This window comes from Molossus molossus, unplaced genomic scaffold, assembly GCF_014108415.1.
Source record: "Molossus molossus isolate mMolMol1 unplaced genomic scaffold, mMolMol1.p scaffold_m16_p_9, whole genome shotgun sequence".
NCBI classification, from domain to species: domain Eukaryota; kingdom Metazoa; phylum Chordata; class Mammalia; order Chiroptera; family Molossidae; genus Molossus; species Molossus molossus.
The window spans coordinates 96,186,483-96,213,591 of NW_023425403.1; the positions used below are offsets into that span (position 1 = coordinate 96,186,483).

At 44.0% G+C, this 27,109-nt stretch overlaps 2 protein-coding genes across 3 annotated transcripts in view; one reads left to right on the plus strand and one right to left on the minus strand.

Moving 5' to 3' along the window:
- Positions 1–4,418, plus strand: part of RNASEH2B (ribonuclease H2 subunit B) — an 81,204-nt gene extending 76,786 nt beyond the window's left edge. For both annotated transcript variants that reach the window (XM_036250454.1, XM_036250456.1), the window contains one exon: positions 4,371–4,418. In XM_036250454.1, coding sequence (XP_036106347.1) covers positions 4,371–4,403 — 33 coding nt within the window. In that variant the 3' untranslated portion in view covers positions 4,404–4,418. The remainder of the gene's footprint in view (positions 1–4,370) is intronic.
- Positions 4,419–22,066: 17,648 nt separating this feature from the next.
- The window catches only part of LOC118622989 (guanylate cyclase soluble subunit beta-2-like), an 80,212-nt gene continuing 75,169 nt past the window's right edge, over positions 22,067–27,109 (minus strand). The window contains exon 16 of the mRNA XM_036250557.1: positions 22,067–22,212. Coding sequence (XP_036106450.1) covers positions 22,067–22,212 — 146 coding nt within the window. The remainder of the gene's footprint in view (positions 22,213–27,109) is intronic.

The following is a 27,109-nucleotide window of genomic DNA, read 5'->3' on the forward strand; positions in this document are numbered from 1 at the left end:
GGCCCTCAACCTGAGCATGTGCTCTGACCAGGACTTGAACCAGTGACCTCTTGGTGCATAGGTCAACACTCAGCCACTGAGCCACACCGGCTGGACCCTCTTTTCTTTTTTCTTTAATTTTTATTTGGAAATATTTTTAGACTTATAGAAAAGTTGCAAAAACAATACAGAGCTTACATACACCCTTCATCCAGCTTTTTCAAACATTAACACAACCGTAGTACAATGATCAAGACCAGATTTACAATGAGGTAATATACTAATTTACCACTGTATTTGAGTTTCACCTGTTTTTACACTAACGATTTTCTGTCTCACAATGTGATTCATTGCCCTGTATTGCATTTATTGATCATATCTCCTCTGTTTTTTCTAATGTGTAAGAGTCTCTTAATCTTTTTTTGTCTTTCAATGACCTTGACATTTTGAGAGTACAGGTCAGTTATTTTGTAAAATGCTCCTCTGTTTTTGAGATACTTTTATGCTATACTAATTTTCTGTTTTTCATTAGATAATTTTATAATATCAATAACTAATGATACTACTAACAACAAACACTGTATAGCATTTATGTGTTTGGCACTATTATGAGCACTTTACATACAGTAACTCATTTAATTCCAAAAACAGCTATAGTTGTAGAGCATTGTGCTGTAGGAGCCACGAGAGTTATATACATATATGTACCAACATATATGTACCAACATATACATATAAATGCACACACACACACACAGGCACACCTAGATCCATGTTCTCAAGTTCTTTAAGGAATTTCAAACTAGAGCCTTCTTAGACCTTATTCTACCAAACATTAGGATACTTGAGCTTTGCTTCTCTTAATTGCATCATTTTTCTATTATTAATGTGTTGAGTTTGGGGGAAGCTTCAAAAACCGTGCAAACTACAAAACCACTGCACACACGAGAGCCCCCATCTTTCACACCCAGCTACATATTTCTGAAATTGATTTCTGACATGATTACCAACATTCTTACCTGCTTTGTGTCAGGGTTGTCTTCCATTTAAATTCTACATGTACTTTGGCTCAGGCTCCTTCATCTTCAAAGATTTGTAATTCCGCGTTCCCAGGGACATGTTCCTGCAGCACGTCTAAGTGGATGTCTGGTGGAGTTGTGTGTTGTTGCTTGGGGCCAGTTTCTAGTGTGCTGCACTGTTCCCGGGGTCATAGTTCTCTTACTTGGGGACTTAGCAAAGCACAAAAGCAATTTGGAAATGAGAAACTAAAATGTACCCATTTGCTTACTAAATGTGCAGTGTCGACCTGCACAACAAAAAGTGGGTTCGATTTCTGGTCAAGGAGCACACAGGAGGCAGCCTATTGATGTTTTTTTCTCGCATCGATGTTTCTCTCCCCCATCCTGTTTCAAAAATATATATATCCTTGGGTGAGGACTAAAAAAATAAAAGTATATGGTCTAAAAAGGGCAATTTAAAGTGGCTGGATTATACCTGGCAGTAGTCACAGTCCTGCCTTACTTCTGTGATTGTTGGACAAATCACCAGCATTGCTGGCCCACAGCCATGTCCTCTATGCAGGTAAGACCAGGCCATGGAGTTATTTGTGTCCTTCCCTGAGTCGCTGCTGCTTGGGCAGCATCATCTTTGGACCTGGTGAGGACTGTGTGTGGAGTCAGCTTCCTGTGCAGCAGGCCGCCCTCGACTCTGGTCAGGTTATCTCCTCGTTTTTCTGGAAGGAAATACACCAACATGCCCACGCCGGCTCTTGCCGTTTTCGCAGCATATATTGTTTTTTCTTCATTTCTCATAGATGATACTAATTCGCAGTGTAAAGAAATGCAAAGAGCACAATTATTAAAAAGTGATAAAGACTGACAACGTACTTTGCAATATTTAAGCATCTTTAACATGAATTTGTGTTTAATACCTCCAGAAATCAAATGACACACGTGGTTTATTTTACAGTTGAATTATTTCCCCCAGTTTACAGTTGAAAAGGTGAAGTCAGCTTACGTGGCCGAGGTCACACAGCTAATGAACTGAGCCAGAAAGTAAATCAGGGCCTCAGACTGCAGACTCACCGAGTTCCCCTCTCAGAGGCTTGGCCTGTGTCCTAGGTTACATCCTGGGAAGCCACCCCTCCCCAGGTCGGAAAGACAGCCTGGTCACACAGCTGATCTTCAAGTTGATCTCACCGTGTAGCACGCCATCCAACCTCCCATTCGGCCGGTTCTCCGGGAGTCGTCCGAAACGCGGCCTGCGGAGCGAGCTCCGTGCCCTCCCGGAGGACAGGCAGCGCGGTCCAGGCGCAGGCGCGGTTCCCTGGGGCCCAGAGACGTCGCGGCTTTGACCTCGTCTGCTCGATGGGAAGAAGAGTCGATGTATACACCTTTTTATACGCAGATTTATACACCTCAGAAACATTGTCAGAAAGGTTTCTACCTTAGGTTTAATAGCACTTGACAGTGTGTGCCGTTGTCCCACACAGCAGCCCTCGGAGGCAGACCAGAAAGGGGCCGTTTCCAGCTGGTCCAGGCGAGCTGGCCCCGCCTGCGCCCTGCCCTCCCCCAGACCCAGCCCCTTTCCTCTCCGCAGCCTCCAGATTCTTATCCGTACTGTCGTGTGCTTGAAGGCCATTTACCCTGTAATAGTCTTGTTTAATTGTGAATTTTATTTTAAGAAAGGAGAAATTTGATTTATTCTGCTTCATCTTCTTGCTCTATTCATAATGAATTCTGCAGGTCATTTTCTCCTCTGCAGTAGTGAGCCAGAATTTAAGTAAAGTTTGTACTTGGCTGGTGCATTTGCATGTCAAATCCTTAATTCAGCTGTCAGCCTTTTAGAATTTACTGTACTTTTTGTTAATGTTCTTTTGATGGCCTCGCACTAATCAAGCCTGTTTGAGAAGGGAAAAGCACTAGATGTTATTTGCAGAGGAGTCAGCTTCTTCACAGACATTAAAACAATTGTTACCTTACACGTGTTTTAATAGAATATGTGTAAAATTAATGTTAGTTATGCTATTAGTTCTTTCAAAAGAAAAAAGAAGCCGCCCTGGCCGGTTTGGCTCAGCGGTTAGAGCGTCCGCCTGCGGTCCAGAGAGACCCGGGTTCGGTTCCCACAGTTTGTCCCCGGCCCTGGTTGGGTCATGTGGGTGGCAACCACTCGATGTGTCTCTTTCACGTCGATGTTTCTCTCTCTCTCCCTCCCACTCTGTCTGAACAAAATATGGAAAAATGTCCTCAGGTGAGGATTTAAAAAAAAAAAAGAAAGAAAGAAAAGAAGCCAAGGAATAAGCTTAGATTCATCTCTTCAAGAACACCGACTACATGCCAAATGTTCTAGGCACTAGAAATGCAACTGTTCACATTGCAGACAAAATACTCGCCTTCCTGAAGTTTCTGTTCTAGGGAGCAGGTGGATGGACATGTCAGGTAGTGCTGGGGACTCTGGGACAGGCTGGGCCGGGAAGTGGGCAGAGCGTCCCGGGGAGGCAGGTGGTCAGGGAGGGTCTAAGCTCTGTCCCATGTTATCCACATTACGGCATGGAAATCTGATTTCCATCACCTTTTTTATTTTATTTTTTTCTGGTAACATAGCTTCAGAATAAAGTATGCTTGACTTTGTGCTCAGTAAGAAACCAGCGTATTTATAGTGGTGAACCTTGTTCAGAGGCTTTCTTCAGAAGATATGAGGGACTACTAAGGCAAGTCTTCATGTATCTACTTTTCATACATCGGAAATCTACGTAAAGCTCCCTACTTTTTAAAAAAAAAAAAGGATTCACCTTTTAAAAAGAAAACAAAGGGATGCCCGCTGGTGTGGCTCACTGGTTGAGCATCAACCCATGCACCAAGAGGTCACCAGTTCAATTCCCGGTCAAGACACATGCCCAGGTTGTGGGCCAAATCCCCAGTGAGGGGCACGCAGGAGGCAGCCAGTCAATGTTCTTTCTCAGCGATGTGTCTATCTCTCCCTTCCTTTCTCTCAAAATAAATACATAAAATAAAATAACAAAAGGAAAAGAGAAAAATGGTTTAAAAATTACTTATGTTAGAATCTTGTTTTTGTGTATTTCTTGTATTTTCATGTTTTTTTCTGCAATGACGGTGTGTGTTCTGTGAGTTTGGGCAGCCTTAACATCCTTTCGTGTTTCACTGCCTTTGAATACCGGAAAGAAAATATGGTTCTTAGCCATCCCCTCTCCAGGAGCACCAAGTCTGGCCAGCAACAACCCCCTTCACCTGGGCTCTCAGACGCAGAAAGGCCCTGCTGATTCTCAGAGGACTAAACCTGTCAGCACTGCTTTTCTGTTCTAGAGGTGCCAATGGCGTTTGGACTCAGGTGGCTGCTTCTGTGGGTACAACATGTTTTCCTTTTCTCTTTAGGTGGCAGCACAGAGACAGAAAAGGAACACGTGACGACGCAGGTCCACCCAAGGCTTGGCTGCTTCTCGTGTCGCTTAAGACTCTCCCAAAAGGCCACAGCTTTCACTGCTGCACTTTCTAGAAAATCACCAAATGCCAAAAGATGTGCGTTAAATAACTAACCACAAATGCTCTGTATCTTTGATCAGTTGCACTGGTGCGGTGGGCAGTGCCTGTCCCTGGAGGAGATTCCCTTGTGGGACTTGAACGCACCCCAAATGTGAACCTGTCTGTAATCTAGGCATTCAAGCCATGTCACCCCTCCACCCCGGGCCTACCCCACAGAGGTGGATTTTGACAGCAGAGTGCCCCCCAATCTCAAAACACCGGGAGGAGAAGGCTGTCTATGAAAGTCAGGTCACTTTCCACGCCTGTCCGGTTGGCCTCCTCTGCGATCCCGTCTCGGCGAGCGAGTGGTGCGTGTGGGTGGCTGTGCGTATGTGACTGTGTTAGACTCCACGTTAAACGCTTTGATAAGCTGATTGTCTACCCTTACTTACTGTTTTAAAAATGACTGCTTCTGATTCATAACCCCTGAACATGTGCATTTTATAATCTGCTAGAGTTATAAACAGCTTCATTTTTAAAAGATTTTTCCAGTATGTGTATTATTATTGTTTAGGGCGAGGGCATAAGATATGGGGGAAAGTTGGAAGTAGATGCCAAACAGTAATTTGGTGTGGGAAATTCTGACACACGGTGAACATGTTTCAGGGGGTTTGTGTGAAAATGTCCAGGCTTTGAGCTGGCTCGTCCACTTGACATGCAAGAGGAAAGGGGTAGAAGCCACTCAAGTGACTGTCCTGCATTCAGACAGCATCCCAACCTCTTCTCCAGGCAGTACTTTTGTTTTGCTGCTCCGTCGCCAGCAGGTCAGCAGGCCCTGGTTGTGGAAAGCACACTAACATTTTTACACACCTCCTTTCACACAGAAGCTTGTGTTAATCTGGAGGGACCTTTAACATTCCATGCTTCTGCAGTTGATAAGTGAATTCTCCTCTCCAAAAACCCAGTTCTAGGAAGTTAGTGTGGAACTCGTGGAATCTGGGATGTATCACAGGCTTTTGAGAGGGAGCATCCACAGAAATCATGTTCAAATCCAGGCCACGTGGGTGAGAATCGAGAGCCTGATACACAGTTCAACACAGATGTGGAGTTAAAATGTGGCTTATTCTGTGTTCACCTTGCACAGTCCCAAACTGCTTGTGCCGGGTCACTGTATATTCCCGCCCAAAGCACCTGCCAACACTGGGTTTCCTGCTGAGTATGTTTGCCCTTGAGCAAATTGATCAGCACCTCAGGCCAGAGGACTGGCCAGTATAATAGCTGCCCCTATCTCCTCCAGAGGGACCTGCCTCTGCCTCTGGAAACCTCGGGGTGGGCACCATGCTCCCACGCCTGAGGCCCCCAGTCTCAGGCTTGTTGGGACATATCTGCATCTGTCCAGGCTCCATTTGTCAGCTGTGTCCTGAGCCCTCTGGCTGTCTCTCTGAAGTTAGAATTCTTCCATGACAAACACTTACTACTATTGTATTAATACAACAACAATAACCATAAAAATACTCAGTTAACTTATGCCATTAGTTTCTTAAAATTTTTCCTGTTATAATTTTTAAAAACCTCTTGCATCTCATTTAGTAGGTTTCTTGGAGGAACAATCTATATTTCATTGTTCTGTGCTTCGTATTCAAGTGGATGCTGATCAAGTGCTACCAGTAGTCCCAGGATCGTTCTTCTGTCCTCAGGCCTCCACAGGTTCCAGATCCCTGCTGTCGATGCCTCGACTTCCCTTACCTGGTCAGAAATAGGTGTTTTGCTTTAACCTGTGTGTTTGACATGAGTGTGGATGGTGAAGTCAGTTAATTCTCCTTGGACATTTACTGAGAACCTTAGAGATCATTGCACATGCTCTGGGTTGTTTCCCCACCACACCTGAGGGGTGCTTTTCCGTCTATAAAACTAAGGTGAGACTAACACAGGACTGAAGGCCCACAGCAGAAAATAATGCTTCACATTTGTTAATATACAGCCTTTGCTGGGGTTTCTTTCTAGCAGATTTTAATTAATTTTTCAATCCTCACTTGAGGATATTTTTTTCCATTGATTTTTTTAGAGAGAACGAGGTGGGGGGAGAAAAACATCAATGTGAGAGAGACACATTGATTGCCTCCCACACAAGCTCCCACAGGGCGGGGATCAAACCTACAATCCAGGTACTTGCCCTTGACTGGGAATCCTACCAGTGACCCTCCAGTGTGTGGCTGGATGCTCTAACCTCTGACCAACACCGGCCAGAGTTTTCCAGCAGATTTTAACCAACTTGTTCAACTTTACAGCAATAACTGAATCACCCCCCCCCAACACATGCGTGCGCGCACACACACGCACACACGCAGCTTCAGTGGTTCTCTCTGCTCTCAGGAAGAAGCCCCCTATTCTCCCCACGACCTCAAGGCTCCGCATGCCGTGTGTAGCTCCAGCCTCCCCTCTGTTACAGCCACACTTGGTGGCACTCTGGCTACATGGCTTTAGACGTGCTGTTTCTTCGCCAGTTCTTCAAGCCCCTCTGATGCCCTGCACTCTGCTCTTCCCTAGTTTGCCATCTGGAAGCTTAGGGAGACTCCCCCGACCTCTGTGGCCAGAGCAGACCTTCCTGTGTGAGCTGCCATGGCCCTGTGCCTCTCTCCCTACACTCACAGAGACGTGTTATGTGTGCAGGTGTGACGATTAGAGGAACGTTTCTCTCCCCAGTTACACAGAGCAGAGCTTCGAAAAGGCAGAGACCCCTGCGGCTTACCATTGGTGCAGAAGAGTAAGAGCCGGGCGGGGCTGCTGTTTGCCTGCATTCCAGGTCGGCCCTTGGTTGTCTGGGAACTTGGCTGATAAACAGCTCCTTACACTGATGTGATCAAGGGGCCCACTGTGTCTAAACTGTTTGTAAACAATGTGGTTTATACCGAACACCTGCTTTCCTTCTGGGGATCTGGAAATTTGGAACGTCTTAGGCAGAGGGTGCTTATGTGACCAGGCCCCAATAAAAACCTTAGGCCAGGATCCCTACTGAGCTCCGCTGGGCAGAAACACTGCATGTGTGTCGCTGCATTTTGCTGCTGGGGTGCACTCTGTGACCCCTCGCAGGAGGAAGAGAACATAGGAAGCCTGCCATGATTTCTCCAGACCCCAATGGTGTCTTATTCCCTCATGATTCGGCTGTGTGTCCTGACTGCACCACTGCAGTAGATCTTAACTGTGGATCCACCTGTGTGCTATTTCCCAGTCTCCTTGTAGCAGACATTAACCGCGGGGGTGCTCCTGGGCCCTCGCTGCACCGTTGTATCCCCAGAACCTTGTGCAGCATTTGATATTTAATAAGTGGTTTTTTACCTATTTTTGGAAATAAAAATGGCTTCAGAGAACTAAAGCTAAATGTATCCTGCAGAGATTCTCAAAAGAACTAATAAATATGATAATTTATCAACTACATCCGAATGACCGAAATAAAGAATGTACACACTCTGAAAAGTGCAGAATAAAAAATGAGTCAGGAAATCTAGTAGGTCAAAGCCCATCAGAATTTTTTTCCACAAAGATGCGTTTTCTATATCTGAGCTGGGGGAGGGGTGGAGAGCGATTGGCAGGACCTTCTTTCGGTCCCATAGGAGGTTGCCTGGCCTTCCTGTCCCCCACACCCCATGAAGTGGTTAGTGTTGACCAGCTGTAGAGGGACACCTGTATCAGAGCAGTGAGCGCTTCTCCACTTGGCTGCACATTGGGAATCGTCTGGGAGCTATTTCAAATACTGGTGCTGGGGTCTCAGCCTAGAGATCCTGGTTTAATTAATTAGTCTGGGCACAGGGATTTCATCATGCAGCCCCTGTTGACACCTCCACCCACCACCCCTTCCTCCCCCACCTTCCAGTCCCCGCCTTTTCCAGTCATATTTCACAGGCTTCCACTCTGGTTTCCTGGCACGCAGCTAACAGGCGGGCACATGAATAGGAGAAAATAACACCGTTTATCTGAACAGCACAAGTAGAAGGGAGTAGCTGGGACGAGCAGGTGGAAGAGCTCAAAACGATAAAAATCAGGTCAATTTGAGTGGGTCACTGGTAAGAACATCCCTGTAGTGCAGAACAGTCATGAGGATGTTTTTAACAATGACCAGCAGTCTACACCACCACACAGCACCCCACCCCTACCCCCATACACACTTCACTTTATATGTAAGATGAAGTTCATTAATTTTATTTTGAATGTCTGGTAAGAGCTCATTACCAGTGATGGGGACGCTTCCCCCCTCCAGTAATTGTAAACACATCCATTTCCATTTGTAACTCTTCTCTGGGGAAGACAGGACTCAGATGCGTCAGCTGTTAATTGGCAGAGTTGTGATCTCTGTCCCTCGCAGCTCCAGGCGTGGCTGCTCAGGGAACACAGGAGCAGTGGGCAATACACTGGGTGAGGTCAGGTTATCCGGGTCTGGAAAGCCAGGCAGAAGAGTTTGGCTTTGAAGTGGATGGAAATGTTTGATTCTCAAACAGAATAGAAGAGCCATAAAAGGGAGAATAGGGGTTGCCCGGTGTAGAAGGGTGGGCTCTGTGGAGATGGTTGGCCTGTGCTAGAATGATTGGGATTTAGGCAAGTGTGGCCCAAGGGGAAGAAGGGAATTAACAGCACATCCACCTACTGTGTACACCTGCCCTCAGACAGAAGGGACGAGAACTCAGGAGGATGCTATCTCAGCTCGAACGGGGCTGGAGGATCTCTTTGGGATCTAATTGTACTTTTTCTCTGCTTGGTACTGTGGCCTAAAGGTGGCAGTAGAAATTCCTTGATAAATTGTGATGAGAACCTCTGTTCCAAGGAGGCTGACTGCACAAGGCTGACTAACAGGCTTGCAAGGACTTGGCCTGTCCAGGGCCCTGCGGTGGCAGGCTCAGGCCGGGCAAGAGCAAAGTCAGGAGGCCTTCGTTACCAGGTGCGTTACCAGGTGTGAAGAAAGGCGCCAGCTGTCAAAGCCCATAATGCCAGTTTTTCATTGTTGACAAGCCAACCAGTGGTAACTAATCACCAAGTGGGCACTAATCATTTTGCTGCTCATTTATCTTCCCAGTTATGCTTTTCAACACAAGTGTTCACGCTTCCTGAGGCAAGAGACTTGTCGAAAGGCTGGTCGGGTTTATGGCTGCAGGGAACTAGCTCCTGGCTATTCTGCTGACGGTTCATAAGGCCAAGGAAGTTCAAAAGGCAAAAAAAATTCTAAGCAAATGTATTTTTAGGAAATAAATTATTTACTTTTTTTTTCTTTTAAAAAATATAAAGGTTGTTTGCATCGATTTCAGTGGTGAACAATGGAAAATGATCAAAAGACAGTATACAGTATCTTCCTTTTTTTTTATCCTCACCCGAGGACATTTTTGCATTTATCTTCAGATAGAGCGGGAGGGAGAGAGGGAGGAAGAGAGAGAGAGAAACATTGATGTGAGAGAGACGCATCGACTGGTTGCCATCCATGTAACTCTTTCTTTTTTTAATGTGAACAAAAGCACCAATAGATTTTTGTTTGTTTTGTCTTTTTTTTTTTTTATCCTCACTCAAGGACATTTTTCCACTTTTTTGTTCAGATAGAGCTGGAGGGAGAGAGAGAGAGAGAAAGAGAGAGAGAGAAATATCCACGTGAAAGGGACACATCGAGTGGCTGCCACCCACACAGCCAACCAGGGCCGGGGACAAACTGCAACCGAGGTACGTGCCCTTAGCGGGGACCTAACCTGGGACTTTCTAACCAGTGATCCAAACTGGCCAGGGCTGTTTTGTCTTATTTTTAAGAAATGATCTGGGTAAAAGACACATTGGGTCTTCAAAAATATCTATTTGGTCTATTTTTTAAATGGGTGATTTACCTAAAATTATAGTATTTAAGTTTTAGTAAATGAACACCCCTTTCAGAGTGTAGTTTCCAGAACACTAGCCAGCACAGGCAGAGAGTGGTTTCCAAAGCCTGGATCTGATCATCAGGAGATTAATGGCAGAGTGGATCAATTATTTTGGTGGCCTTCATGATTACAGACTAAGTTAATAATAGTCAATATTGTAATAACTATATATGATGCCAGGTGGGTACCTGAAATACCAGGGGTATCACTGGTACACACTATGATTACCTAACCACTATGAGGTACACCTGAAACTAAAACAAAATAATATTGACTAAACTGTAATTGAAAAATAAAAATTTTTAAAACCTGGGTTTTAATAAATTGCCACGGAGGTGAGAAGAAAGGCAGCGAAGCGCGGGGTGGGAACTGGAAGCTAACCAGAGCCCACGTGTTCAGCCTGGGACCAGGATGAGCAGACCTTCAGCCCCGACCCCGCCCTCTGAGGACGTCATCTAACCTCGCAGGACCTCACTTGCCCGACTCCGAAATGGAGCTCATAGGATTGTCTCTCAGGTACACTGAGATAAGTTCCTAGCCCGGAGCCAGACACCAAGAAATTTCCCTCTACGAGTCAGGTCTCCTCTCTCCACGTCAGGGCCCCACACTTCTCTCCCATCCAAGTATCTTCGAGCCCCGGTTCCACCACCAGTGATTTTTTCCTGGAGTTAAACTTGACACGATCCCCTCGGCCTTCAGGCTTTGTAGAGACCCTTTCCCCTCGTCGGAAAAATGAGGCCTAGAGAGAGAAGATAACTTACCAAATGACAAGCTAAGAAAATACCTTGAATACTTTAAATTCACTTTGAAGCTTCAAAATATACACTCCGGAGAGTGAACCCCATATTGGTTTTCTTTAAAATTTAAAAAATTAGCTACTTCAATCCTTTAGACTGTTCACATTGAAATATGAAATACTGATTTCCATGTACGTTTTTATTTGAAGAAGAAGGTGAAGTTTGTTAAGAAATAAAATTTCCATTTTCAGCAAAACTAGGCGGGACTTACCACCACGAACACGATAGATTGGGGGGAGCCGGGGCCGGAGTACGGCCAGGCGAGCACACGGCGCAGGAGTCAGAATGAGTCCGCAAAAACGTTTCTAACGGAGAGATGAGGTGAGGAACAGAATCTAAGTCTCATGTTTCTACAGAAGAAACAACATTCAAATAGGGAAGCAGGAATCTCCTGAACCTAATTTAGTTGTGAAAAGTAGAGATTATGGGGTTTAAAAAAATCACACACTTGCAGGGGATGCCCCATCGGCAAGCAGCATGAAAGAAGAAGGATGGGTTTCGAAAAACCCCATAGCTGCCTATTCGAAAATCGATCGAAAACTCATGCACAAAACCCTGGCTCATAAAGAAGAGTCCTAAGAGGCTGGGATGTGGCCCTGTAACTATTTGGTCCGAGACAAAATCACCTGCCTCAAAGCTGAGACATCAAAAAGAACCAACCCAAGTTAAAAATTCAAGACATAAAACAAGAAAAAGATCAGGAAAAGCAAATGACAGATAAAATGTAACTGAAGAGCAGATGAAAATGGCAAAAAGCATTTTACTACAAATATAAAATATTTAATGAATCAGTTACCTCTACGAAGCCTGGGCACAACACAGAGGCAGGAGTCTATTGGCAGTGAGACCAGAGAGCGTGTGAGCTGGCGAGATTCAGGGTAGAAATGGGAGAAAATATAAAACATCAAGGAAACAGGGATGAATTGGAAGGGAAAATACACCATAATAAAAGTACAGGAAGAAGCTTAGAGGACCAAAATGAGAAAACCAAACAAAATGAAGTGGATATGAGTATGAGAAAGATCTATTAAACAGGACTCAGAAAGTGAGCATAACATTGATAGAAAAACCTGGTAATAATTGTGCTATTTAAAAAGTCAAAGTTACTTTTAAAATACTAATGCCAAAATATGAAACAAAATATTATAAAATAGACTCAAACAATTTATTAAAAGAATAATATAACATGAAAACATGGGATTTATTCAATGCAAAGGTGGTTCAATTTTAGGAAGTCTATATGAATTTACTATATTAATGACTAAGAAAAAATATGTATTTATTTTTTTTAGATACTTAAAAATACTTAGTAAAATGCAACTTTCATTATTGATCTTAAAAAATTCAATGCAAAGGAATAGATGTGTACGTCCCTAACATAAACCAAACTGAAAGTCAACATTATGTTTAAAGGAGCATTCCTTCTAAGTCAGGAATAAAATATAAATGTTATAAATAGAAAACAGAAATTAGACATATTAAAATTGAAAAGAAGCAAAATTGTCATTAGCAAATTATATATTTATATACTTGAATAACCCAAGAGGATCATCTGAAAAATATTATAAAAATAAAAATTCAGTGAAGTGGTTTAATATAAAATCAATATATAATTTTCAAAAGCTTTCATACATTTAAACAAGTAGTTAAAAGATATAAAAGATGAAAAGACCTTCTCACACTTACAATAACAACAAAAAAGCTAGAGTAACCAAGAATAATCCTAAGAAATATTCCAGACCTATATGAGAAAAGCTTTAAATTTATCCTGCAAGACAAAAAGCAATTTAGAAAAAATACAGTTAGATGCATGCATCAGGACAAATTCTAAGTGGATCAAAGATTAAATGTAAAAAGATGAAAGTAATGAAGAAAATATGGGGAGACTTAAAAATAGAAATCTTCATGGCAAAAATCAACATAAAGTCCAAAGACAGGATAACTGGAGGGAAAATATTTGTACCTCATGTCACAAACAACTAATTTTCTAGAAACTGAGAAGTAAAAGAATAAGACAATAGAAAAATAGGCAAGGAAATGGACACTTTAAATAAATGGACGTACACCAAAATGCAGATGCATGTATCCTTTGACTAATACAGTTCTGGAAAATGTATATACCAGAACTGTGCAAAATTATTCCTACTCAAGATTATTTATTATATCACTGGTTGAAATAACAGAGGAGTGGAAACACCTGAGTGTTTATATATAAGAGCTAATTAAGGAAACTATGTATCTGCATTATGTGTTCAGGTTATCAATTTTTATGTAACAAATTACCTCAAAATATAATGGCTAGAACAACAGTGAGTTTTTCTTTCTCTATTCTGTGGGTTAGCTGGTGGCTCTCACTTAGGAACTCTCGTGGAGTTGCAGCCAGATGTTGACTTGCTGGAATCATCTGGAGCTTCCTCTGTCTTGATTGCCATTCCTGGTGCAGAGGCCACAGTGGCCGAAACTGCTGGGGGCTGGCTGAGCATCTCTCTGCATGTGGTCTCTCTACGTGGCCAGTTTGGGCTTCCTCACAGCATGGTGTTCTCAGGGGAGTCAGACTTCTCCCCAACCCCCCAGGAAGAGTGTCCTGAGTGTCCTAAGTGTCAGGAGGTGGAAGGAGCCAGCCTCTTCATGGCTGACCTACTGACATAGCCTCCCTTGCACTGTACTCTGTGGTCCAAACAAGTCACTGAGGCCAGCTCATACTCAAGGGGAAGGAACTAGAATCTACCTCTCAAGGGAAAGAGGAGCAAATAATTTGGGGCCATCTTTAATGTGTTGCATGATGAAAACATATGCAGTTGTAAAAAACACAATGAGGATGTTCTCTACATACAGACATGGAAAACATCTGGTCTTTTTGTTAAGTGAATGAACCTAAATACGGAACAATGTGAACAGTATCTTTTGTGCAAAACAGGTAGGAGTGGGGAATAAAAACACCTATGTGTGTTTGCTTCCATTTTCATGATGAAATTTTAAACAAGAAATCAAACAAATGATTGTCAATAATGAGAGCGATCAGTGGATAGGTTTAGAGGTAGGAGAGAAAATGCCTTTTTAAATTATTTTTATTTTTGAAATGAATTGAAAGAGAAAATACTTGGACCTTAAAGAAATCCAGTGATGCTCAACCTTGCTCATTTCCTCAGGGTGCTGGAGCTATTTGGGAAAGCAATAATGGGTCCTATTTTTGCAGTTTCATCAATTTCCATGAAATCTTACATTTTACCACCACTGTAATAAAAATCAACCCAGAAAATGGTCCATTTGGTTATATATTTAGTTACAGCTATTGCCTACAAATTAATTGTCATATTTGTGCTGGCTGGAGGGTATGGATTGGGGAGTTATTTTCCTTCATTGTCAAACCCAAACTACCATTTTAAAATGTTGAAATTGTCAGAGTAGATTCGCCAGTGGTATACTGGCTGATGAGAGCCTGTTGTGACGTACTCAGTTTTGCAAGCCATTTGTTAAACCACTCAGAGTTTAAAATCAACCAGGGTGATTGATTTCAGTATATAAACAAATAAACTAATTTCAGATTGCAATGAGAGTTATGAATAAAAACCCAGCCCTGGCCAGTTTGGCTCAGCGGTTAGAGCGTCGGCCTGCGGTCCGGAGAGACCCGGGTTCGGTTCCCGCTAAGGGCACGTACTTCGGTTGCAGTTTGTCCCTGGCCCTGGTTGGTCGTGCGGGTGGCAGCCACTCGATGTGTCCCTTCACATCGATGTTTTTCTCTCTCTCTCTCCCTCCCACTCTATCTGTACGAAAAATGGAAATATATTCTCGGGTGAGGATAAAACAAACAAACAAACAAACAAAAAAAAAACCCAGAAGTGTGGCAGAGAAAGAACTGAAAGGGTGCCCACTTGTACCAGGTGGTCAGACATATGAAAATTATATTGACTTGATCAATAAGGCTTAGGGTTTCCACTTTTTCTATTTACAGATACATACTTTATATGGATTTTTCTTAAGTAGTGAACATTTATTGCAGTTATATAGGCAAGGCACTACATGTTTTGTGTGTATTATTTTCTCATGAAGCATCACAACAACTTTGTGCAGCAGGCACTCCAATGGTGTCCGTTCTACAGAGAGAACGCTGAGAGTCCAAGGCGGGAAGTGGTTGCACCAGCCAGTCAGCCAGGCTCCCTATCTGGTGGCGTGGCTCCAGCACCCTCATTTAAACGTTACGCTGGAAACTTATTACTATTATTTGAAAAACTCAGAAACACATGAAGAAGAAAAATAAAGTCACCCATAACTCTACCTCCTAAAAATCCCATCTGTGTTTTTATATAGGCTGCACACTGTCTCATTGTCTTTCTTCTTCTAACAAACGACATCGGTTTTCTGAGTTCACATTGTTCATCATCGAGTGTAAGGAAGTGTGATAGGTTTTCACCGGGATGATAATGGAAAGCTGTCCTGCACTGTTGCATCCCTACTGGTTTATCTGTATGCTCGTTGGCTAGCAATTTGCTTTACTTTTCTTCAGATGATTAAGTATGATAGTGATACACATACACAGTCACATACAGTCACACTGCATGTGTTACCTGAGAGCCTGATAACACACGCGCGCACGCGCACACACGCACACACTATATTTTGGAATAGCTGAGTCAAAAGCAGTACTGATTTTGACAATCATAATCACAAGATTATTAAAATAATATTTTCAAATAAGTATGTTGAAAAAGAGAATCAAACAGCAAAACTAATTTATCTTTAATCAGAAGGTTTTAAAATTTTTCTCTATAAGATAAATTAATGACCCAAAATATTTTTAATGGTTTTACTAAATATTTTTCTATATTTGGGAAGCTGAAATAACAAATGTGTGTGTGTTTCTGATATTTATTAATCACAGACAAATTAGTAGACATCCCAGATTTAGTTAATACATTTTCTCTGTAAATTTGGGCATCTTGAACTTTCAAAATAGCACTTCTGGGGAAGTGTTAACAATCTCTCTATGAATTGATTATATTTTGTCAAATGCTTAATTAAAAATACTTTTTGATGGGTAAAGAACTTATAATGAAGTTGTTAAACAAAATTCTTTGCAGAAAGATATATGCTAATAATAACTGATCATGGACATTAACCAAATGAATGGTATTAGCTATGACATATATTTTGAGGTTGTTTACCCTCAGTTTAGTTCTTGATTTTTAAAATTTAAAAAGTTTTATTTTTAATTGGTTTTCTCATTTTCTTCACTTCGATTTTTTCCTCTGAGAGCATTGGCCCTTGGTTCACGTGGAATAAGGCCTTGCTGTGTCCGGAGTGGTTCGGACTGCCTGGCCCGTCCACTGGATGATGCTCCTGTTGTTTTGTTACTTTCCAGAGTGACCCATTCTTGAGTGATTTGTGACTTTGATCTCTTTTGTGCTCATTACTAGTTTTCAATCCTTTTTACAGAAGATATTTAAAGAAGAGTATACTTTAATGATATTATGTATTTCTGCAATTTGAGCTTATTATTCTAATATTTTCAAACAAATGTGTTCAATAGAACTGAAAACAAACTAATTTTTCCATAAGCAGAAATTGAATTTTTCCCTAACATAAGACAAAGCGAATGGTCTAAAAGGGTTTGAATCTCCTTAAATGTTTTTCTACCCTTGGAGAAGGTAGAGTAAGTCATGATCAGAGGGTGCTGTCCATGTGATCAGTGCTTGTTAGTTAGTAGCAAATCAGTAGACATTTTGTCTCTTGAAACTTAGAGTTTTATTTGATTGTGTCCTAGCTACAATGGGGCCTCATGGCTTTCAAAGGGAATCTGTTGATCTGAGAAATCATTAGAGATTCCTACGTAAACCTGTTTTATTTATTTTGTCATATGCTTATTTTAAAAATACTTTTTTTCTGAGAGATAAAATGCTTTCCCTTTTCATATAATTTTTAATTGGCATCAGCTTTAGTGTGGCCCATGCAGCAATGTAGTACAGAAACTCAGGGACCAAAGTCTGCTCTGAGGTGCTTCTTCTGCAACAGAAGAGAACAGCCAGGATCGGGGAGCATTTACTTTGTGTAAGTATAACACAAGCTAATATAAATCCATGTTTGGACACATTGAGTGTTGAATCTTATTGCATATTTCAGGCTCCAAATTAACCATCTGTTTAAACAGTAAGGTATTTTGGGGAAAACTTAACTTTGAAGGTCTTTCTTATTTAGTTCACTCCAAGTATATGTGTCTGACATAGGGTACTTGATGAAGGGCAATGAAGAGTGCGTGAGTGAATGTGTATCTTTCTTCCTATTATCTGTTGAAACATTAGAGAGGGTGCAACCCAGTGGCCAAGAGCGAAGACCAGAGTCCAGCAAGGCTAGATCTGAAAACCAGCTCTGCCACCTACCCCTGGTGCCAGTGCCCAGTCTATAAAACATGGGATATAATAGTGCCTACCTCTGCCCCACTGGTGTGGTTAGTGGTTGAGCGTTGTCCCATGGACTGAAAGGTCCCGGTTCAATTTCCAGTCAGGGCACGTGCCTGGGTTACAAGCTCAATCCCCAGTAGGAGGCATGCAGGAGGCAGCCAATCCATGTTAATCCTTCTCTCTCATCAGTGTTCTAGCTCTCTCTCCCTCTTCCTTCCTCTCTCTCAAAAATCAATATATTTTTAAAAGTGCCCACTTCACACTCAATGGCTGGGACGTGGCACATAACAAGTACTGAACCAGTAACCATGATCCTGTTACCATATTTTTCTGTATAAACACCTATGTATCCCCACTAATGTTAACAGGAAGCTGCCTTATTAGGTAGACATCAGGCTGCTACCAGCCCCTCTTCTCCTTAAGCCACCTGGAGCCCAACCCCCGTGCAGGGGAAGGGAAACAAGCTAAACTCCTGGGAAGCTCCACACTGGGAAGCTGGGAAGCAGATGCGCAGAGCATGTCTGTCTCTGCTTGAACACACGTCGTGACCCGTCTTCTAATGCCTCCTCCTCTCCAAGGGTGAGCGAAGCGGTCCACTGACATATCATTAGCACATTCTGAAGTTAACAGCCACAGATCTATGAACTCTCATCATGCAGTTAATTATTCTTGGATTTCCCTGTGCTCTTGAAACATATTTTATTTATCTAACATCCCCTGGGAGCACTGGCTGCCTTTGTCCCCGTGACACGGCCAGTGGTGTGAAACCTCTGCGTCTGGCAGGGTCCCCCGTGCAGCATAATCACCTGATTTCCATGTGAAAGTGCAGCCCTGACCTCACAACGACATAGACTCACCAATGATAACAATGCCGGCCTGACACCTACAAGCAGACGGGGGTGTGGGCACAATGCCAAGCACACCCTCGCCTTCAGATGGACCGGGCCTGAATTTACAGCTGCGGTGGAGTGGTCCTCGAAAACACCACCACCAGCAAAAAAGCATAAAGAAAAAGAAACCAACGGATTAGCATCTGCGTGAGTCTGGTGGAGCCAGATGGCTCTGTGGAAACAGAACTGTCCTGCTTTCTTCCAGTAACCCTGACCAGCAGACAGCAAGACTGCTAAGAAGGGAGAAAAATGATCTCATTCCTCAGCCAGACGCATGATTTACCTTCTTTCTCTCACACACAACTGAGCTGAAGGAAAGCTGGAAAAGAAGAAAGGGTGGAAAAGAAGGGGCGGGGAGATTGGGATGCTATAAAGAATGAGCCAGTGATAGGCCAGGGGAGGGTGAGACGCCAGCCCCTGACCAGGCCTGAGCATTCGAAGACTGTACTCAGATGGCCACAAAGGAAGGAGAAGGGAGGCTAAGGGGCCCCTGGCAGATCCTTGCCCCCTCTGCCCACGTCCATGACCTCCACCTCTGGAGGCTTGGTGTGTAAGAGCTTGGGAGGCAAGGATTAAGCTGTGGACTCCCTTGGGGAAAGAGGTGGACAGTGTTTTCAAGTTCTTACTAATAAAAATCATCTCTCTTCATGGGCAGGAGGCCTGTGAGTTTGTAATAGTCTGGCCTGCTGGACCAGGTCAGAAACCAGACGAGCTATCTGCTGGGATCAGTAGTCTGTCTTGCCCCTGGGCTATGCCCTGGGGTGAAGAGAGCTAAGGGGCTGGAGCCAGACAGGATTCCGTAAAATGAACTTAACAGGTTTTTAGTGTGGGAGGAGTCCTATCCTGGAAGGTCCTAAGGCTGGAGGGGGGCTCTGCCGTCCCTGCTGAGCAAGACATTTACTTCTCATAAACAAGTCTGTCATCTGGAGAGACAGCCAGAGGTCCAGCTGATGGACATCAAGCAGACACCGGGCTTTGGTGTTAGAGCAGAGCGCTGGCAGAAGCTGCAGAGGGCAGATGTTCTATGAGCTCCTCTGCCTCCTTAGTGGATATTCACACATCCCAGCTTGGCATAGGGGCTCCAGAGAGCTCCAACCCAGAGGGGTGCATCTAAGAGAGAACGCTTCCTGGGGAGTTCCAGGGGCTCATGGAGCACATCAGCAGCCTGTGTAGATTTCCTGAGCACCTGAAGTTTATCTCTACCAGTGTCTACTCCAGAGTGAATAGTACGTTCCAGGGGATAGCAAATGCAGGATGCAGTCATTCATTTACCGTGGGAAATGATTATTTCAATCATAATAAACACTGAACAAAATCCTCTCTGTTTTCCACCAGGCCGAGGGTGCCTGCTTCACAAGTTCGGGCAGTCTTGGTACAGCGGCCAACTAGGGGCCGAGGCCTGGGGTCCCTGCTCTTCTCCTTCCAAAAACAAAAGGAAAAGCTGCCACTCAACCAAACAACAACTGTTTTGATCTTCATCTCTTGGGCAACGCTACCACGTAATAGAGTTCGTGGTGCTCGTCTGGGTTCTTGTTCACAAGTGAGTGGAAGGATTTTGAAGGAAAGCATGCAGGGAAGGGAACAAGGGTCATGAGTGGGGTCATTTTTTCTTGCCCCTACTTTAGCAGGGAGACCGCTTAATAGGAGCATTTTATTTTAGTTTTTATTTTATTCTTTTTTCTTTAGTGACTTTTCAGAGCGTAAGGAAGGGAAAGAGAGAGAGATAGAAAGATCAATGAGAGAGAACATGAACTGGCCACCTCCTGCATGCCCCCACTGGGGATTGGGCCCACAACCTGGGCATGTGCCCTGATCAGGAACTGACCCAGTGACCTCTTGGTGCATGGGTCAATGCTCAACCACTCGGCCACACCAGCCGGGCAATAGGAGCATTTTAAAAATAAAAATTACTGGCATTTAAAGAGGGCGCTCCAAGTGCTTTGTGTGTATATTGTGTCACCCTCATGATGCCCCCATGGGGCAGGTCCTCTGAGCACTCCCTCCCATCTTACAAAGGGGTCGCCAATGCCCAGAGGTATTAAGGAACTTTTCCAAACTCACACATCTGGTAAATGGTAGAGCCAGGATTCAAACCTGGCTCCACCTGGCTCCAGGGTCTATACCTCCAGGCTGTCCTGCTTTTTCTGATGTAATAACATAAGTAACACATGTCTGCTTAAGCTCTTCCCCAGTACTATGGTGTGACCTCAGGCCACGGATCTCCCTGAGTTTGTTTGCCACCTGTCAAGTGTCTGGAAGAGCTGTCTCATTCCCGGGTTGTTGCCAGGAGCACAAATAGCATATAACATCTGTGCAAGGCTAGTGCCAGCATGTGGTTGATGGTCAATAAATGTTAGTAGTCACTATTGTTGTATCACGTTCATCTTTGGGCTCTTATACTTTAATGAATCCTCATAAAAACAAAAACAAAAAACCAAACAGAAAATAAACAAACAAACAAAACACCTGTGTGGGAGGTGGGGCAGCTGCCACTAACCCATTCTATAGCTGTTAAACTGCATCAGGCGGTGCAGTCTGGACAAGAACCACACCTCTTGAGTCTGCGCTTTGCACTCAGTCTAATCCTGGCTGCTGCAGCCCCTCGGAACTCCAGGCCGCACCTGTCTGTTTCTGGAGACAAGACACAGTCACTGTCTAGAGGACGAAACAAGGAATTCCATCCTGGCCACCTTGCCTTTGCCTTCCTGCCCTTGGGATTGGCTGGGGACAGTCAGGTCCTGCCCATGCCCTAGAAAACATGAATCACCAAATTTTGTGTGCCCTTAAGATTTTCTTTACTACCTACATAAAAAAATAATACTTATTTTTTTCACATCAAGCACATTTCTATCCCCCTTCTCCCCCTTACAGGTGTCTGCACACCTGCAGCAGGAAGCCATGCAGGAGCTCTGGGTGCCCTGCAGGCAGCCCGCCAAGGGCCTGGGCAGCTGGCTGTGCTGGGCTCGGCGCCCTCTCCCCTAACTCCGCCCTTCCTGTGATTTTCACGTTTTCCCTTCCACTTGACGTTCAGCGAACCCCTGGGGGATGTAGTTTTTGTTCTATTGCTTCATGTAATTTCCAAGGCCAAGAATGAAAATTATTTCCTTTCCCAAGCCCTGGCTGAGTGCCTTTCACATCCCAGCTGTGTTCTGGGGTGATTTATAAACTGTGGGTCTGGGTCTCTTTCCTCCCCTCCCCTCAGCCCCATCATCATTTAAAAGAAGACACTACATATGATGAGCTCCAAGCTCCCAGGCCCGGGCGGACCTGAAGGTGGCCACTGGGGCTTTTGCTCGGAGGCAACGACTCAGTGGAGCCCTAGTGGCCAGAGCGTGAGAGGTGTTCACTGCCGTTGCAAGAAAACAGAACCAGCCCCACAGCTGAACTTGGGACCTGTGAGAAGAAGCAAGACCCAATATCTGAAAGTGTAGGGGCTGATTTGAACTGAGAATGTAAGAACATATTTTCCAAACTTGTCAGAATTTTGTTTCATTTGTAGACTTTTATTCTCAAAGGGACAGTCAGGAAGAGAAGCAGCTTAAGAAGTTTTAAGCTGAGAAATGAAAAGAAGTTACTTTTCTTAGTTACCATAAAACTGAGTAGGGGAAAACTTAGGTCAAGGGATTCCCTTTCCTTCTGTTACAGCACAGCACAGAAACCAGAGGGCAGAGTGTCACTACAAAAAGGATGTGTCTTTGTCTGATCCGAAGACAGTTCTCCATCAGCTGCCTCCACAGAGTCCTGTCCAGCCACTGGGCTCCCCTCGGGGGTCGACATGTCAGAATCTGAAACAAGACAGAAGTGAATCAGTCAAGCCTCAGACTGGCCTCTGCAGTCAGGGGGTCTCTGTCTGAGCCAGGCCCCAGAAAACACAATGTGGGTACTATGGGCTTTCTTCCCTCCCTCTGGGGGAGGAGCTCATCTTCACAGACCAGGCCAAAAAGGTGCATGCAGACCTCAGCCTTGTTGCTGTATGATTTTTTCCACCCCACATTGTGCCATCTTGTTGGTCACATTTCAAATCTTTACTTGTGCATATAACTCACACAGCAGCACCACGCCTCCAGACCTGCTGCCCTGAGACGGAGAGGTCTGAGCATCATCTCACAGGCTGAGGCTCGGACCCAGCATGGCCACTGCTCATGATTACCATCTCTGGGCCTCATTTGTCCTCATCTGAAAAGTGGGAAATAATGATTACACCTGCCTCCCAGGGTCATTGTGATCATTAAATTAGATGATTTACATAAAATGACTAACAGAGTGCCCCACATAGAGTACAAACTCAAAGATGCTTATTCTTACTTCGAAGTCTGGAAAGGAGGCCAAGGAGAAAGCACTGGTAAAGCCGCCGCACCTCTGGGTGAGCCGCGGCAAGGAGGGAGGGAGCAGGACTCAGAGGAGGAGCGGAAACAGGCCCAGATGGAAGACCCTGTCTCCACCTCCTGCTCTCCCTGAAGTTTCATGTGGAAAGCTCAGCATCTAAGATTTTGAAGTCATAAATCATTCCCACGTTTTGTTTTGTTTTTTTTACACTAATGATTGTTCCAGAGACATTTACGTTCAGAGAGGCTCTGGTGTCCTGGGAATCAGGAAATGCAGGAGGGCTTCACTTTTAGCCTCCTGTTCCCGAACGAATGAATGACTTCTTGCTCCATTCGGGGCTGTTAGCATCTAGACATCTTCCTGAATTTGGGTCAGTGATTAACTGTGTCTTAAGATCAAAAAGCAATGGGTAGTTTCACCACAATTAGGCTAAGACAAAGCTCAGTGTGTTAATGGACTAGTCGTTAATGAACATAAGTGATGATAAACATGTAGAACAATTCGGGCCGCTGGACCTCTCCCCAGTCTCTTTCCAGTCTCAGGCCTGGGGTGAGGTGAAAATCTGGGAGGGGAGCCTCTAGAAAGAAGCGGGGAGTTCCTGGGACACCTAGTGCCATGTCACTGGTGCGACTCCAGGTTATGCTTAATATGAGTATTCAGCTCAGGCATGAACTAGGACTAATCTGATAAGGAATCAAGTTTCATAAAAACCTTAAAGTGTGACATTTTTATAGGGTATGACCAAACCAGAACTGGCTACGTGGAGATGTCATTAACTACACATTCGCTATAGCACATTCCCACACACCTGTCCCCCAAAGATGGAATCACGTTCAGCAATATCTTTGAAAATTGTTAATTATTCAAATATGGAGGGGATTGTTTTGTTTTGCTAATTATCTAGTAGTTTTATTACTCCAAATACTCTCTATTCCTTTCATTTGGATTTACAGAGTTTATTACAGTGCTATTTTTTTTTTTTTTTGAGATGTAAGTAGTGTTATAAATCTAAAGGGAATTGCATCTTCAAAAATGGAACCAGGCAAGATAAATGTTAAGAATAGAATGTTTGAAAAGTTTGAGATCGGTTTTGTTTTGGTATCATTGCAAATAAAGGGGAAAGGAGTTGATCACAGATAGAAGTGTAATTTTTTTTTTTCATTGTGAAGAAATGGCTATCTGCTTCCAAGCCTACACGCTCATCAGCACTCCATCTGATGTCTCTCTGTGCCTCAGTTTCTCCAGGTGGAGAGGAGACTAAATAATACATCTATTTCCCACTCAACTCACAGAAATGTTAAAAGGACCTATGAGAGAAAATATCCATAAAACAATACTTTGATCACAGTATTTTTTGTGTGTCTTTGTAATTTTACCAAATGTGGGGTGTTACCCTAATGAAAATAAAAGCCACCAGAAGGAGTTGGAACTTTTTTAAGAGGAAATGTAGCAAAGGAAAATGTTGCCTTCACCTACCAACACTCAGGGTTTGATCACAATGCGCGCTGGCTGCCAGACAGCACCGTGACTTCTTTGGAACCAGGATGAATAATCCATGTTCTAGCTCAACCTCTCACAAAGAATTCCAGAAGTAAACTCAACACTAGAAAATAATATTTCTCATATCTCTTAGCCTCCCCTTTATTCAACACCTCTTGTTTTTCTTCCTTCTAATTTCTCTTCTCAGAAACGTTTCCACTCCGCTTTTCACTGTTGATTCATTTCTCTTAGCTCCACAGTTTGCTTTTCTTTCTTCTAACCTGGCCACTTCCATTTGCTTGCTTGTACCTTATCTGTGGTCCTCCTTCTTCTGTTCTACTCCCATTTCTCTTGTATTTCTATTAGACTAATTTTCCTCTTTCCCTTTTCCCTCCTAGAGGAAAGACTCCCTGATCAGCAGGGAGAAGATGATGAGCTGGGAAGTGAGGTGCACACTGAAATGTGAGGGGGCCAAGCATTACCCCATCCACGTGAGCTGACGCCGCCTGACGATTCAAACAGGACTTGGTCAACCCAGATTTGCGAGATTCTCTTGAAATTTCTACACAAATATATTCGACATTTTAACCCCAGTCCAATTCCACAATCCAGATGGTGGAAGAATGTCCTTATTTACTTGAGATAAATTCTCTCCCACAAGACCCTTGGTCACAGCCCTCTAGGACTGCCTATTTGTGCCAGCATTTTCCTACAGTAAATGCTCATTATTGAGCACATTGGGAAATGCAGCATTCTGCTTAAGTTTTATGACTCATTGAGAAATTGAAATGTGGGCCATAGATCACTAATATCTAGACACCTGAAACAATCTAAACACAGAAGCTAAATTTAACGAGATTAACCTTTCTTGGGAATTCGGAGAAATGCCAGGAGTCACAGAATAGCAGGGTTATTGCAGGTGTGCTATAAATGTGCAGAAGTACAAGATGGTTGGGTTTCCACTTGTTATGATGTGAAAGTGACTTTGGGTGTGGGACAGCACAGGTCACGTGGTACACGTGGGCAATGAGTGCACCATGTGAAGCACAGATGTCTTTTCAAAATTTCCCTCCTCTGTTTTGAAATGTTTAAATGTTCAGGCAAAGAAATTCATGACCTGCCAACTTACAAATCAGTGTATGTGTGACAATCCCAACATTGTAAGAAAGAGTCTATATGTATACACATACGTGCGTACCCGCACACACCTGTCTGGGAAGACAGGCACTGAAATTTTACTAGTAGTCTTTCTGGGTGATGGAATTACAGATGCTTTTGTTGTCTTCTTTTGGTTTATCTGTACTTTCTTGTTTTAAAAAATAATAATATTAAAATATTCCTTCTATAATATAAATGAACAAATAAATCACCTTTAGTTGAACAAACCAACGCAGCCCAGTAAAGAACTAAAAGCACCACAGAACCCATTTCAATATAGATGAAAACTGATTAAATTAAAAGAAGAAATCTTTTGCTCTTTGGAAAACAACCATCACTGAGTCACGTTCTCCAACCTGAAGCTGCTGCGGTGCGGGCAGTCGGCCTGAGCAGATGTAGGAAGTGCTGCTACCCTGAGAAATATGGGTGGGACTGGGGTGGGACTGGGGCTGTGGCCAGTTGGGAGAGGCAGGGCTCTGGGGGTCATAAAGCATATGATTTGGGGTTAGAGTAAGGGATTCTTACCTTGGCAATTAAAATAATTTCTCATGCATTTCTGTACCTCTTTCGAACCTCCTAGAGAGAATAAGATCAGGGAAGCCACCTTTTGGTTTCAGTATGACTCTCCATCACGGGGTGGGGTGGGGTGACTTGAGCCTGAAGTCAGACCCTCCATGGAGTTGCCTCCACTGTCTGGGTTTCAACCCTCCCAGTACTCCCAGCACAGGGCCTGAGGTTGGGTGTCCCCATCCCGGACTTTATTCTGTTTGGTCTCCAGATGTGCAGAGTACTTTCTCTCCTTCCACTTGGTTCCATCTGGGTTCATTTCTCAATAAACCCACCTGCTCTTGGGAAAGGGCTGGTTGACCATATAAGAGGTGTGAACAGAGAAAGGAACCATGAATTCTAGAAGTGATATTTTTGGAGGAAAACTCCACCAGTGAGAGAATTTTATCCTAGTAATAAAAAGGGTACAATGGATCCCCCAGGTTTCAGGAGGGGTTTCCATTCCAGAATCACCCACCCTTTTGCTTCCTTTTTCTACCCAAGGGCAAAGAGGCCGCACCCTGGGGGGCCAGTTCTCCAGCACGCAGAGCCCCGTGTGCCCCAGAGACCAGAGAGGCCGCACCCCGGAGGACCAGTTCTCCAGCGCGCAGAGCCCCGTGTGCCCCAGAAACCAGAGGCCACACCCCGGCTGTGCCCGTTCCTGCCATCTCCTGCACCTTCTCCTGGAGGCTCTCCGAGCCTCGGGGCACCCAGCAGCAAAGCTCCGTTGGACCTGTAGCTCCTTCCCTCGGCTGGGTCCTGCCTTCCGTGTGGATTGCCTTCTGTCTGCTGATCTAAAGCCCCTGTGTGCAGCAGATCATTCTTATTTTTTTAATCCTCACCCAAGGGTATGTGTTTTCTTACTGATTGATTGTTAGAGAGAGAAGGGAGAAGGAGAGAGAAAGAGAAACATTGATGTGAGAGAGAAACATCAGTTGGTTGCCTCCCATACATACCCCGAATGGGGATCAAACCTGCCACCCAGGTACGTGCCCTGATCAGGAACCAAACCCCCAACATTTTCGTGTACAGGACAATGCTCCAACCAACTGAGCACCCAGCCAAGGCTCATTCTTATTATCTTATTATTTTAAATCCATGTAGTACCTCTTACAGTTTAGTGCCAGGACCCACGTGAATGAATTCTCAACAAAAGGGTCCCTCTAAGTGATT